At 41.2% G+C, this 16,372-nt stretch overlaps 1 protein-coding gene across 1 annotated transcript in view; it reads right to left on the reverse strand.

The window, feature by feature from the left end:
- Positions 1-9,680: 9,680 nt before the first annotated feature.
- The window catches only part of IGF2R (insulin like growth factor 2 receptor), a 242,584-nt gene continuing 235,892 nt past the window's right edge, over positions 9,681-16,372 (reverse strand). Inside the window, exon 47 of the mRNA XM_068232027.1 lies at positions 9,681-14,382. Within this exon, the coding sequence (XP_068088128.1) occupies positions 13,996-14,382 (387 nt within the window). The 3' untranslated portion in view covers positions 9,681-13,995. The remainder of the gene's footprint in view (positions 14,383-16,372) is intronic.

Here is a 16,372-nt window from a genome sequence, read left to right on the forward strand (position 1 = left end):
CAAGAAATGACATGGATTGTGTTTTTAGTATCACAATTCACATACTGCTTAATTGGAAAGCTCTTATTGTGTGCAAATAAGAGTAGGGAGCTAGCTGATAAATAATGGCTTAATTCTGCATGTATATGGCATTCAAGTAGTTTGGTTGCAAATGGGAGACGTGACACTGCGCGGTAGTTGGCGAGTGTGGTAGGATCTAGAGATGTTTTTTTAAGTAGTGGTGTAACAACAGCCTTTTTGAGTGGTGACAGAAAGATGCCAGTGGAGAGGGACAGGTTAAATAGCGATGTTAGTACAGGCATGAGAGATGAGGATAGTTCCGGAATGAAATGGGAGGGAATAGGATCCAAAGAACAGGTGGTTAGATTAGCTTTGGATATTATAGAGTAGAGAGAATGTTCAGAGAGCGGAGAGAAGGCAGTTAGAGAACAGTCAATGAGAGGTGTGGAGGTGGGATTTGAGGGCTGCGTGGAGAATTCACTTCTGATTTTGTCAATTTTATCAGTGAAGTATGTTGCGGAGGAGGGGAGGGATGGAGAACGGAGTTGAAGGTGCTGAAAAAGCGTTTTGGATTGTGTAAATGGGCGGATATTAGAGAAGAAAAATAGGACTGTTTTGCCACAGAGTGCGTTTCTGAAGTTGTTCAAGGCTATTTTATATGAGATGAAGTCCTCACTTGTGTTACTTTTCCTCCAACGCCGTTCAGCTGCTCTAGAGTATCTTTTTAACTGTTTAGTGGTTTTGGTCATGCAGGGTAGGCGACTGACACGGTGAGGGCGGACATTGACGAGGGGGGTGAAGTCATCCATGACTTTTGTAATGGAGCTGTTGTAGTGTATAGCAGCCGAGTCTGGATCAGTGAAGGATTGTGTGAGGAGAGGTGCCAGGGCATCAGAGACAGATTGCATGTCTAGATTGCGATAGTTTTTGCGAGTATGTAAGTGTGCTTGTGCCAGGGTGGTAAGAAAAGAGGAGGAGAGAGAAGTTAAGTAGGTTATGGTCAGAGAGTGGTAGTGGATCATTAGTAAAGCCAGTGACAGAGCAGAGACAAGTGAATACGAGGTCAAGCGTATGGCCATCAGTGTGGGTTGGGGTAGAGAACCACTGAGACAAGCCATAGGAGGAAGTGAGTGATAGAAGTTTGTTGGAGACAGCGTTATTGGTGTCAATAGGAATGTTAAAATCACCCATAATGATGGTAGGGATGTCAGAGGACAGGAACTGGAGAAGCCAGGCAGAGAAGCGATCCAGAGCGGTCAACCCCCAAAAATACACCACGCAAGCGCAGGGCTTCAGTGTGCTGCAATATTTACCAAATCTCGCTCCTGCGCAGCACAAGCTTCCCCTTGGGTTCCAGGGGAAAAAAAACAATTGGGCTTGGCCATTTCCACCGGATCCTGAGGGGAGGCTTGTACTGCGGCTGAGCAGGAACGAGGCTTGGTAAATATTGCTGCACGCTGTTCGGGTGCTGCCAGCACTGGATCCCAGAGTCTGAAGGGGAGGGGAGAGCCTCATTAGGATCCATAGGCTTTCCCCTCCTGAGTTAAGTACTCCCCAGGGGCTTTTTTTCACTTACAGATTCTCTTTAGGACATCATCTGGCAGAATCTTTTTATGTAATAATTTATATAGTACCAAAATACCACAGCTCTGTACAGAGTATATAGTTATGTCACTAACTGTCCCTCAAAGGGGCTCACAATCTAATCCCCGTCATAGTCATGCGTTTTTCATAGTCTAGAGCCAATTTAGTGAGAAGCCAATTAACTTATCGTTAACGTATGGTTTTTGGATGTGGTTGGAAACTGGAGTGCCCGGAGAAAACCCATGCAGACACAGAGAAAACATACAAACTGTGCATAGTGCCCTCGCTGGGTTTTTAAATCAGGGACCCAGCGCTGCAAGGCAAGAATGCAATCCACTATTATTAGTCTTTTATCCATCTTCTTAACTGAAGATAATTAGCTTACAGTATGTTGATTGAGGGCACATTCACAGTAGGACGTTATTATCCTGCATTATAATCACTAATAGACCCAAGCCCGTTTAAAAACGGGCTCTAGGGTCTGTTTCTCGCCGCCCACAGCATGTTACTGTGCGTGCGCACCGGTGGCCGCCCACTCATACGCCCGCCCGGCTCCCTGGCCCCATCTTGTTTCTGTGAGGCTGGGTCCATGCTGCACACATGCACAGTAGCAGAAAGCACGGACCCAGCTACACAGAGACAGCACACGCAGGGACACAGGGGTCTTATTATAGAGGATTACGACGCAGGTTAACGCACTGTGATGTTAAGCTTATGCGACATTCACAGTGTGACGGTTACTGCCTTGTTCTAAATGTTGCATTATTGTAACTCACTGCTTGCAGTGCATTACCTCTAAACGCAGACATTAAACAGATACCGAGAGGTATGCTTCCCTGTATCTACTGTATGCCACAGTAACAGCGTTACTGTGCATTACCATCTTTGTTTTGCGTTGTGTTGTAATGCTGCATCGGATTACAACGCAACGTCCCACTGTGAATATGCCCTTAAAGAGAACCAGAGACGTTGGGAAAAAGACATCATGTGGCACTGACTCAATTGAGTCCATGTCACTGAGTCAATCCCATACTATAAATATCCATGTGACTATCAGGATTACATCAGTTGAGTCTTGAAGCTTAAAGGGAACCAGAGACGAAGCTATTGAAAAAAATGAAAAAGCTTTTATACATACCGGAGGCTTCCTCCAGCCCCATAAGCCTGGATCACTCCCACGCCGCCGTCCTCCACTGCCTGTATCCGCCGGTACCGGGTCCCATACTTTTGGCCAGTCGACGCAAGCGCAGTGCGTCACTGCCGGCGGATGCGGCCAATTGTATGCATGCGCAGGGGCTCCCTCCATATCCTTACGCATGCGCCTCCATACTATGCAGGCACATGCGTAAGGATATGGAGGGAGCCCCTGTGCATTTGGAAAATTGGCTGCGTCCGCCGCAAGTGACGGGACCTGGTAGTGGCGATAGAGGCAGCGGAGGACGGCGGCGTGGGAGCGATCCAGGCTTATGGGGCTGGAGGAAGCCCCAGGTATGTATAAAAGCTTTTTCATTTTTTTCAATAGCTTCGTCTCTGGTTCCCTTTAAGCTTCAAGACTAAACTGATGTAATCCTGATAGTCACATGGATATTTATAGTATGGGATTGACTCAGTGACATGGACTCAATTGAGTCAGTGCCACATGTGTAAATATATAGACAGTTGGCATATTTACATGTTTCATGAGCAACATAATTTCCTTTTTTTAATGTACATTTTCTGTACATAAGAGCAGTCATTTCAAAACTGAGCAATGATTATTTTACATGTTTAATGACCAGTTTGGTTGCCAGTTGTTTTGTTTGTACTTTTGCATGGGGGGGGGGGGGGGGGGGATTATCCTGGCAGCTAAAATGTCATTAATTATGCAATAAAACCAAATGAGATTACATATGTGATTGTGCATACGTAGTGTTTATTTCCCACAATTAATGCTCATTTTTTTTGTCCTGTGTTTAATGCAAGTGAATTATGATATAAAATAAAGTCATCAAAATATAAATCAAGTTTTAAAGGTACTGAAGAAAGTTAGCACCTCAGAGACATATAGGGTTTACAGAGGTCATCCATTATCCATTATGGCTCAGTGTTCTTATCAAAGATTTTAACAATGACCAGGAATAATATAGAACAGTACATGTATTTGGAGAACAAAGAGGCATTGGCCTATTGTCCTTTTTCTTTCTGTATACTTTTTTTCTTATTACAGAACTTTTTTCTAACTGCCTTTTTAATTCCACTCTAAACTTCATAGTGGATACGAGTTTTTTTCATGACAAATGCAAGTTTATAAAAGCCAGCTGAGTCGCTCTTTCAGAGATATTGGTTACTGAACAAGTGCAGAGTGGTGACCCACAGGATTGAACACTGGCTACCTGGGCTGGACCAGGCCTGGAAAAAAGGTGAGTGAGCAAGACCGCTGCCCTTTACAACATTTTTGGGCTGATTCCAAGGGGCAGTGTCTCTGCACTATACCAACCAAAAAGATTGGCAGAGTAGTTTTTGGTCTAGTTGTGGGTCTGTTCCATGGCAAGATAACTATATTTAATGCGGATGTAAACTGAAGACAAACAAACATATATTTACCTAAGGAGAGGGATCCTCTTACCTATAGAGCCTTCCCGCTCCTCTCACGGTCCCCTTGTTACAGTACCGTCACTGCAGCTCCAAATCTGCCACCGCAGGAAGCTTTGGAAGTGTTCAGGAGGAGCCTGAGTGCTCCCAAAGATGGGCGTCTCCATACTGAGCATGCATGAGCACACTAGAGCAGTATGGCAGTATGGAGCCCCCTGTCCTCAAGAACACTTGAGCTCCCGCAGATTTCCAAAACTTCCCTCAGCGGCACAGAGCAGTATTTCACTGATTGGTTTGATACTGCTACCGAGGGTGACAGCGCTGGAACGAGGTAACTGTGAGAGGAATGGTAAGGCTCTATAGGACCCAGAGCCTTCCCTCTCCATAAACAGGTATGCTTCAAACCTCCACCCATGGTTTACATTCACTTTAACTGTACTCTTGCTGGTACCTGTGCTGGATTTGCTTTTTAACCTTCCTTTATAAAATGGAGATTACATACACATAGCTGTATTTGCTATTTAACCGTCCTTTATAAAATGAAGATTACATGCACATAGAATTAAAAGTCGCTAACACTCCACTCATGGTACATGATCTATTGCCAGGCATTGCTTTTACATGTAGTTTTCCCATACATAAATGATCTCAATGTGCATGCATTTTTACGTGCGTCAAGGTGGACTGCATGTTATACAGACCTTGCTTTAACCTGTATATTTCACATACCACCTCTTTCATGTGAAACAAGCCTGTGCAGCAAGGCCTGAATGTCATGACAGCTCCCTTTGAAAAATGTAAAAATTCATATACATTTTTTTTATTTATTTTTAGCTTCCCATGCATATTTACATTTGTCAACGTGGGCTGCTTATGGTCATATGGTCATAACTTGGGTGCAAATTTGATGGTAACTTTATGTTTATGTGCAGCTAGTTAAAATGTTAAGTGATATGATGTGGATCTTTACACCAGTTTAGAGATTGCATGGCATCGTAAAGATTGTGGACTAGAATGATCAAATGTGGTCGATTTATCACCCAGACTTGAACATGTATTTGCCAAAAGTAGTCCAGAGTGAAGCTGGGCTCACTGTACTGCCGAGAATCAGGATGTTATAATTCCTAACAATGTCATAGCGTTGTATATGGAGGTGCTATTTATCTGTAAGGAAAGGACAGAGGACAGTACCTTATGTTTTTTACAGAAATAAAAACATTCTTTTTCATCCAAATTGGGTTCTCCAAAAACAAAAGGCCTATGTAAAGAGATGATGTGATGGAGGATTTTTGTTTGGAAATTATGTAACAACCCAGGGACAGAAATTTCTACCATGAAGACTATTTTCTGGAAGACAGACTCTGGTGAGGAGCCCCACAAAAAGAAATTATCAAAATGTCAGACTATTTGTATGGATATATGTTGCAAGACTGCGATTACTTCCAACCTGTGGCAAAACAATATATGTCAACTAACATCCTGTATACAGTCCCAAGACCACATAAATTGCAGCAAAACAAGCGAGTCCCACTGGAACTGCTTACAAAGCCGTGAATGTCCCTGGAGCCATTCTGACCAGCCTGCACCTCAAACACGCCAGGACCTGCACAAATCTATTTCCAGGTCGCATGATGGAGGTGGATCATCTCCTTCGAACTTCCTAGTGGTGCAAAACACAAAATAACTGGGCCAACCTGGCCACCTGTGTTACTTCGTGTGAACAAGACCTTAAAGAGACTCCGTAACAAAAATTGCATCCTGTTTTTTATCATCCTACATGTTCCAAAAGCTATTCTAATGTGTTCTGGCTAACTGCAGCACTTTCTACTATGACAGTCTCTGTAATAAATCAATGTATCTTTCCCCTGTCAGACTTGTCGGCCTGTGTCTGGAAGGCTGCCAAGTTCTTCAGTGTTGTGGTTCTGCTATGAACTCACCCTTTCTGGCCCCTCTATGCACACTGCCTGTGTGTTATTTAGATAAGAGAGAAGAGAGAAGCTGCTCTAATCAGCTGGATAAATCGTCCTCTGAGCTGGCTGGGCTTTCACATACTGAGGAATTACAAACAAGGGCAAAGCTGTTTGCAAGAAGAAAATAGCAGCCTGAAACTTCAGTGCATGGGGGAAAGAAACACACAAATGATCTCTAGAGATTCAAAAGGAATGCTGTAAACAGCCTGCTTATGTATGGATGTATTTTCTATGTGTGGACATACTGTACATCAACCTACTTCCTGTTTTGGTGGCCATTTTGTTTGTTTACAAACAAACTTTTTAAAACTGTTTTTAACCACTTTTAATGCGGCGAGGAGCGGTGAAATTGTGACAGAGGGTAATAGGAGATGTCCCCTAACGCACTGGTATGTTTACTTTTGAGCGATTTTAACAATACAGATTCTCTTTAAGATCTTCATGGCTGACTGATGTTGGGGATGTTAGCGGAGTAGAATTGTGGGTTAGATATGGTCACCCAGATGCTAACAATTTTGAATTGTTACAAATTGTATGTTTATTTTATGCAAATTGATGCAGCTTGGAATTGAACCTATCAAAATTATCAGCTACTGCATTCGATTGGTCCAAATCAAGGCTGCATAAAAAGTAAAATTAAATTTGCATAAACTCAAAATTTCTAGCATCACTTTGACCATCTCTACGGTGGTGTTCTGAGGAACCCAAGTTTTTCTTTCACTAACAAGGTAAGTTCCTACAAGTTCCTGTCTTTACAGCCTCTCCACCTAGCTCCAGCCTGCTGAGAGTCCAGCACAAATTCTGCAGAGCTCAAGGATCCTCAAACTCTCTAAGCATCTGTGTGCAGATGGCAGAGAGGTACATTTTTTTAGGCAGTTGACACAGTCTTTATGCATTTTCTGGGAATTTGTTAATTTTGGAATGACGAAGCCATTATTGGAATGGTTATGCCTATCCTTGTTAAGGTTCTCATTTTTCTTTTAATTCTATTGATCTCTGTCATACAGAACAATCATTGAATTTGTTTCTTTTGCTCTCTTTGAAGCTAGTTTAACCATAAAAAGGATATAAACATGCTTGAGTGATACAAAAGATACACTGTTTATGTGTAACCCTGATGAATGCATGAACTTAGACGCGGTTCACATGGACATAAAAAACTGTCAATTTAGTGGAATTAAACGGACTGCATCCTAACAGAGGTAAACGGATCTTATGTTAATCAATAGGACACATTCACAATGTTCTGCTAGAACGGATCTGCTTGTCCTGTTCTGAAAAGAAACAGTACTTTTGCTTATTGTTTCAGAGGCTGTGGTGCCATTGGTTCCACATTACAGATCTTCTGGGAATGTCCTATTGCCATTCAATTCTGGCAATCTTGGCAGGATTTGTTCTTTGACATTTGTACGGCCCATATTTTGTTGACTCCCTCGCAGGCTCTCTTGTATGTAACCAATGACTGTTCCAGGTAAGTTTTATAAATATATGCTTTTGGCTGCCCAATGGAGCATTGCATTTAAATGGAAGACTTCTGGTCTTAATATCGACCTACTGTAGTTAAGAACAGACTGGATATGATCTGCCTGATGGACCGGGTCCATTTCTTGACAATTGATAATTTAGATCTTTATAATGTTATTTGGGAGGATTGGCTATTATTCCGTAACCCCGCTAATTGAATTATGTTATGAGTGGAGGTTTAACTTCTTCCTTTTTGGGGGGTGTTCTTCCTGGGAAATGGGTATTGAGGGTGTGAGAGACCACACTTTTGTTTGTTCTAGTTCTGTTGTATTTATTAACTTTTTTGTTTGTTGTGGATGGGAATCCTTGTTAGAGTGCTATTTACAATTACCATATTGTATTTTAATATGGTGTCATGCTCCATATGTACTATTGCTTAAAGTGAACCTCCGGACTAAAAATCGACTCGGCAGCACTGAAAAGGCTTTGTGTTTCTCTAACAGTTTCACAGCATCAGAACTTTGTTTCTCTTATCCAAGCCTCATTTTTAGCTGCACAGAAGAAAACTGCCCGGGCTTTTTTCCCCTGATGCTGTGCAAAGCATGATGGGATTTCTGATGCTGTTGTTCTCGTTCTGCTGTTTTGGTGCAATTTTTTTTTTTTTACATTTTGAATTTGACATTTGAAGCCTAGTGTGTGCAGCTGGGAGGGGTGATCAGGACACAGGACAGTTGGAACTGTCTCCTGCTCCTTGTCACCTCCTTTCAACCAAAAAGATGGCTGCCCCCATGACAAAGATGGCAGCCCCCATGAATCACAAACATTTGCCTGTTCTTTTAAAACAGGGTGGGTAAGAGATTACATTACCTATCTATTCTAATTAACATAACTAATGTAACTTGATGACAGTATGTTTGTTTAGGCTGAAGTTCCCCTTTAATAGTTTGTATTGATCCTGTCATATTTTTGTACTCAAGATTCTAACACTGACTGTTTAATTCTTGTTTTTGCACCTTAATAAAGCCTATCTTTATAAAAAAAAAATATATATATATATAAAAGAAGAAAGAAACAGTACTTTTGGAAATGGGAGGCCAAGCTAGAAGCAATGGCATGACCCTCTGCTCCATGCAATTGTCATCTGTCCACAAGCCAGGAGATGGACAAGACTAAAATTGTAAGTAATGCCCACCCAGTGGGTGTCTTAAGCTTTCACAGCACCCATTGTGTCTCCCAATCCTCCACATATATTTTTCATTTAAAATGTTTACACAATTCTTATCCCTAATGAGGATGTGTATTATGTGGCATGGAAAGCAGTGATTTGTGCTTATGACCCACTCATTTATGAGCACAGTAAATGTATCTGTGTTCATAAAATAAAACAATTCTAACAGTTGTTTAGTACTTTTGTTCTGTCAGACTCAAAGTGCTTGAGAACTGCACCACGGAGGACACCCCGGATACATATAAGCGTGGTAAGACCATTGGCAAGAGTACTCAGAATGTTTCATCAGAGTGATCACTGTTAAGGGAAGCACTCCGGAAATACATCTATAAGCGACTCACCCTGCTACTGCAAATTTCCCAGCAACCTAGATTACTATTCCCCCTCCCGGCAGCCATGGACTTGGGAAAGATGCAATTCGGCTGCCAGCTATTGCTGATGGCTGAATTGCACGGTTTTCTTTTCGTAATTTGGGCACTGTCTTTTGCCGGTGCCCAAATTACCCATTCAGCGCCGCTATAGCCATAATTCACATTACAGTCTATGGTGGCGCCCCAATGTCCAGCGCCCTTTTTACTTGGTCTTGGCACTCAGGGTCTGAGAGACCAGTAATCTTCATTGATCCATTGGCTATGGTGTTAATCCATTCACCTAGTGTCCTGGTTCGCTCTGACACATTGACTATGTAAGTGCTTCTCTACTGTTTGCAGTAAAAATAAAGACCTTTGGACTTGCACTCTTACTAATTTGCAGATCTATAAAAGCCTGCATGATCAAATTCTTTTTAGCCATTAACAAAAACAAAGAACTTGAACAATTTTGCCTTTTACACAGTAAAACAAAACAGACAAAGAACACAACTGTTATAATTTATCTTTTAATTAATTTGTTCAATACTTTTATAATACAACTGGATCAAAAATGAAAAAAAAAAATCGTACCAATCAACCCCAAAAATCAATTAGAAGATATAAAACCGGGAGAGAATTTGTTTAATATGTGCACCTGTGGTAGGGTAAAGTCCTGCAACAATTAATGCAGAGCTTTGGGTTTTATGCAGCACGGCAATACATCAAGAATGATTTTAAAAAACACACACTGGCAAAGTGTGAAAGCATGATGTGCCTTTTCAGCAATAACTTCACACTGCACCAGGAACAGAACACATTTGTCTGAATTGTGCTATATAATTATTGTTTAGCACAGCACGTACCCATATAACCATTTATTATCCAGACAGATGTAAAGCTGAAGTTGTTGAATGCAAAGTACCTCAGGCAGCTGGTAATCTCTGCCTTGTATGTGTAAGAGCCAATGGAAAACACTCATAGTGACAAGATTTCCTCATTGCAAAAAAGGAGTTCTTGAAATTCAAATAAAGCACTGATCCACAGCCTGGTGATGATCTTAAATTATAAAAAAAAAAAAATACATTATGCAAGACAGAAAGAATAGTTGATTTGTTTTTCTAACCAAACTATAGGGCCTATTTGTAAAGAAGTGGCCACTCTTATACATACTAGGCTTATAAAAGGGCAATCTGATTTCATTTCCTGATGATTACTGTGAAGAACAGGGTGGTATAATTACCCCAAAAGGCCAAAGTTCCATTCACCTGAATGGAGTAACTGATCACTGTTTGCGAAAGTAATTTTTTTGCAATAAAAAAGTAGCTGTTTGAAAAACCACTGACTTTCACTGAGGCTGTGCTACCCAACAGGGAGTTTGAAACCTATCCATGATGACCACAATATTTGCAATTATGATCATAATGTCGTATGGCACCCATTCCGACTGCAAGTATACAAATATGCTGATCGCCACTAAACTGCAGTTAAGTAACAGTAAAATGGTCATGGGAGATAAGCCCCTTAAAAGTGATAAGCATCTAAACTAAGAATTTGACTAATTTGAAAAGTTTTTTTTATTATTTTTTAAGAAAAAATAGTATTTTCTCTAACAAACAGGCAGGTTGCAGTTTTAAGAACAGGCCCATAGGTCATGGTGTCAAGAAGAAAACCTCCCCCAACAAAAAAAACAAAACCCAAAGAAATATTATTTAATTTGTTCCAACCATTGCCAACATCTGAGGACTTTTTTGTGTTGGGAGTTCCCTCAGTATTGCCTGCTTATCTAAATTACACATTGCTTACATCTATCTCACCTTCGCAGCATGGGCTGTGGCCGCTGACAAGAATCTATTGATGTTTAGTTGAACTTCCCGGTAAAAAAGCAAACCTACAGCATCTCCTTCCCTTGCTATGCCTCCTCCCACCCCATACCACACACTTCCTGTACTTGCCACAATTCCTCCCAACTACTTGCCAATGTCATTGCTTGACCCCTGTCCCTAATCACAAACAATTATTTTGGGTGACAGACTTATGTCTACATGGCTCATAACTTAATCCAGATTCCAACTCTTGACTAGATTAGAGATCTATAGCAAATCTGGTACAGCTATGAGTTTGGTCTCTGCCACAACCCCACCTTTCTATTCTTATCTTATTTAGTGTCTATCTGTATTATGAGCTGTCGGACACCAGTCCAAGTTAGTGTGGAGGCCATGTGCAAGCTAGGCAGCAGTGCTGAGGAATTTCTCTGTACAAAACAGGCACTGTACATATTACTTTATTATGACCAGAACAACCTGACCAGTGTATTGCCTGGTACACACCATGCAATGTCCTGTCAGATGGATGAATCAGATTTTCAATCTTTTTCTGATCACTTCTATACAAAACATTGAATAAACACTCAGAAACCTGATTGGACCTGTAAGATATTCTCGTTTAGACTAGTCAATCGGACAGTAAATTGCATGGTGTGTACCAGGCATTATGGAGGATTATGCACTCAGTTGGTCACTATATTATATATTTTTTATGAGTAGACTGATAAACACCAACAATGTTTCCTTTCAAAGCAGAAAGAAATATTTTTGGTTTTCTGATCAGTTTAGAAAAGTGGCCATAGTATAAAAGCAGACCTTTAAATCTATGTACCTATGACCTTTTAGGCTGGTTTCACAGTGGGACGTTACAGGCGCACGTTAGAGCAGCCTGTAACGCAGCCCACCGCACAGTAATGAAAAATCAATGGGGCTGTTCACAGTGCGGACGTTGCGTTACGTTGTAACGCTGCGTCACAAGACAACGTACTGCATGCAGTACTTTGGACGCGGCTGAGCCGCGTTAGACTGCTTGCACATGCTCAATAATGTTGGGGAGGAGCGGAGAGCGGCCAGGCACATGGCTAATTAATATGCACTGCACGTTATGACGTGCAGTGTTTACTTCCTGGAGCAGCCGCTCTGTGCGGCGATTGGCCGGCGGGACCACGTGATGCCGCATGCGCACAAGAGTGCGCATCACGGCATCACTGACGCCAGAGTGAGCTGCACAACGCGGCTCACTCTGACGTCCAGATCCAGCACCATCAGGCGTTGAGTTATGGGGACGTTATGCGACCTTAACGCCCCCTCTAACGCAACGTCCTGGTATGAAATTAGCCTTAATCCATGTATTTCATACACTGAGTGCACATGCTAGGTAGAACAGATGAGCAATGACAAATATACTTAAAAATCTAATGATTACATTTTTTGTTTGATTCCCTAAAAATATGTACTGTACCCATAAAAGCAGTCAACCTACAATCACATGTCCATCCAATAGTGCAAAAAAATTAATGAATGACAGAGGGGCAGAGTAACAAAGAAAGTTTTCATAATTAATTTGATATTCTGTAAACATACATCCAAAGAAAAAACATATTTGGCTCCTTCAACTTCTCAGAAACCTTAGATTTTAAATAAGCACTATTAAAAGGAAAAAAACATGACAACAGAAGCTTTGCAAGTGGAAATCCTGGATGCAAGCCACTTCCACCACTACTTAATGATAAGGAGTTATACTGGACCCTGATTGAGACTCTATGAAATAAAGTCTTAACGATCCTGCTACTGTTTAAATACGCTACGTTGATTGCTTCCATCCTTTCGGGTATTATGGTGCAGATAAGTTACCAATCTGCCCTATCAACTTTCAGCTATGGTATTCCTAGAGACAAAATAAAATCAGACCAAAGCAGCTCCAAATTGTAGGTAAACAGAGGGGCTGCAGGATGAGCCAACCAGTTTTTACAGTTAACAAGTCTAAGTAAGGCAAGGGTCCAATTTTACTTTAAATGGTAACATCCCATTCAGTCCGATTTAACTCGACTGGGACAAAAAGTCTATCAGTGCAAATTAAGGCTACTTACAGTTGCTGTTTCAGAACCAGTGAAAACATTTTGGCTGAAGTTTTCTTTTGGCAGAAGAGGTGTCCAAGGTTTGTAAATGGACTGCAAAACTGTCACTGGCTTCCATCTTAAGCTGTGTACAGATTAAACCACTTCAAGCTATTTATAAAATACTTCTAATACACACATTTTGACACCTGTGTTATGTCGTTGGACATCATGCACAGGACAGCAGCAGTAATGAAACAAATGTGGTAATCTTCAAAATTCTTCACATAACGCTTCAATGTTGGAAACAAAAGAGAGGATATTATTAACACCTATTTAAATTATAATCTGGCTTTAAGATAATGGTACCTGCAAATATTACAGAATAGGAGTGCATTTCTTACTTATTGGATGGGTTATCCTTCATAGAGTTTTACAGTACCACCCTGCCAGCAGGAATAACTTGCTGCTGTATTTAGCCAACCTGAGTTGTGGTTCAAGTGAATAAATAGTAGTCTAAATATGTTGGTACTATCCAGTGGCAGAGGATCCAATATGTACAGAAATAGCTTGTACCTTCTTCAGTCTTTCATTAATTACAAAGAGCAATTTACATGGTACAAGAAGATACCAGCTCCCGTACAGAAGAAAAAAAAAAAAAAAAAGACATGTCGTATTTAGTGCAGTAATGCTCAAAAATGCTGCACAGAAAGCTTCCTTAAAAGTCTACAGTGCAGAAATGGTCAATGCATTTGACCTGATTATCACCGTAAACTGGAAAGAAAAAATATCCCTGTCTTCCCTAATGTATACATTTTATGCTCAACCCTTATATAGGTCAAAAGACAAAGATGCAGGTTGAGTTATGTGTATTTGGTTGCGGTAGCATTGTCCATTCAATGTTTTTTTAGGCACGGTTAGGAGGAGGGATCAAAAATGCAGCTAGCACTAAACATTAAGCAGGTCTTCATCACTGTCATCATGAAACGAGGCTACATTCAGCTTGTCCTCTTTTTTGTGTTGGGCAGACCTTGACTTGCCAGGTTTTTCCTGAACTCCATTAACAATTCCTATCAAGTTCTCATCGCTGCCAGAAATGTTCTGGTTTGACAACGGTTTTTCATTCCTCTTCTGGTTTCTTGCAGACTTAATTCTGACCTCTGGCACTGTGAGGACCTCATCCTCACTGTCAAGGTCGTCCACATGTAATGTAGTAAAAGCTCCAGCCTTGACACTTCTGACATGGCCATTCTCGTGGTGAGGCTTGGCATGGTTTCCTGATACTTCTTCCATAAGCCATTCTGTTTCATTGTCCACTTCTTCCTCTGTGTTGATCTGCACGATATAAAAACAACTGTAATATCACCGGATTGCAGAAGGCAAGTAAGCACCGCTACACATCTAGACTCCTGACTATCTAACTACCATACTCTAAAGCTTAGGTCATCTGAATTTGCTGCTCAAATGACAATCCACCCCCCCCCCCCCCCGCCCCCCCAAACAAAAAAACAAAACAAAAAACAACAACTATGTATTTAGATTCTTTTACTCTCTGTTGTTGCCGCCTCATTTGAGAAGTTTGTGTTTATACTTTGTACAATTTCATACTCTTTAAGGTGAATAACCCAAAGTCAACCGCTGATGTACAATCCCATAATCCTTAAGGATTATAGAATTGTACCTCAGTAGTTGTCTTTGGGTTATTGACCTTTTCCTGGATGGGTTGACTGGGTTATGCACCTCGCCCTTTCTTACTGGAACTTCACTGCCAATGCCTTGAGCTTACATTTATTGTTTTTACTTTAGATTAGCACTTGGTTTTAGATAATCACTTGCACCTTTAAAGTGAATTAAGCACTAGAACCTTATACTGTTTGAGTTCTTTATGTCTGTACCATATATGGTTTCAATTTATTATACATTATTTGCTACTAACATGCTATTAACATAACCAGTTCTACCTTCATATGACCCGGGTCATACCCCTTCAAGGGTTATAACATCATCCTGTCCGGGTACCACTGTTGTGAAATAAATTCACTTATTTATGTGTTTGGTTTGGGTAAGCTTAGCTCTCGTGTTTTAATTGAATTTAAAAGGTAATACTTTTTTAGAACCAAAGCATTTCTGGCCCTTTGTATAGCTGGGGTCCTAGACTGCACAGATGCAGTTCAAAACTCATGCATGCACAGTTCAGAATTGCTCTGCTCTCCTCCAAGAAACTTCGGAATGTGCAGGCATTACGAGGATCAGGGGCGGGGAAAGAGGGGGAGGGGGGCAGGGGACAACAAGCAGTGCAAGAACATTTCTAAAAAGGTAACCTAGCCCACTATGGGCCTCACTTAAAAGGTTTTTCCCTAATTCAGGGGTCCCATAAATACTATAAAGAAGGGTGTGGTTTTAGATGCCCGCTGGCATATTTGTGTAGTTTTTTTTATATAGGTATACTGCTTTGGTTGCAATGGGTGCTTGTGATTGGTAACTGAGAAGTGGTTTAAAATAAAACAAACCTTGATTCATGAGCACAACCTTTATAAAGGGGGACCGATAGACCACCAGAGAAATCCATAAGGAAGAGAGGAACCACTAGAGAAAACTATAAGGAAGGAATAACACTAGATCACCAGGGCATAATAAGCCCCATCTTACGGGCCACTACAAGAAGGCACAGGGGGCCCTCTAAGGAAGCACATTGGCCACCATCTGGGGGTTCAGCATAGGGGCTAATGTAAGAAGGGCAAAGCTCAAGGGCCACTATAATGGGGGCACAGCAGAGGCATCACTATAGTGGAGGTACCGCATAGGGGAAGTATATATTAAGGCACTGTAAGGGGGACATTACAGAGTATTGTGATGGATAGACATTTTAATGGGGGGGGGGGGGGGACTAGAAAGGAGATATGCAGAATGGGGACATGTAATAGTGGGGATGCAATAGAACAAAATACTATGCGATTATAATGAGAATACAGTTTACCCACACTCACTTTTCAGTTTAAATGTTTTTAATAACTTAAAATCTTAAAACACTCCCATTATGCATCACTTCTGCTTCTTGAGTGAATATGCAAATCATTTGTTTAGGTCACTGAAAAGTCAAAACACATCTAGGACCATGGTGTAGAGTGTACCTATAGTTTTTACAAAGCCATACTAATCCAACTTGCAGACAGCGGTTCCAGGTCCACGTGAGATGGGCTGTCTCACACTCACCATGGGATAAGACCTTATAATTTCCGTGGAGTGCTGCAGCAGAAGAAAGGGGATGAGGCCCATATGGAACATGTGTGTACAAAGGCTGGCAAATCACATGCAATCCTTTATT

The sequence above is a fragment of the Hyperolius riggenbachi genome, chromosome 4 (assembly GCF_040937935.1).
Source record: "Hyperolius riggenbachi isolate aHypRig1 chromosome 4, aHypRig1.pri, whole genome shotgun sequence".
In the NCBI taxonomy this organism is placed as follows: domain Eukaryota; kingdom Metazoa; phylum Chordata; class Amphibia; order Anura; family Hyperoliidae; genus Hyperolius; species Hyperolius riggenbachi.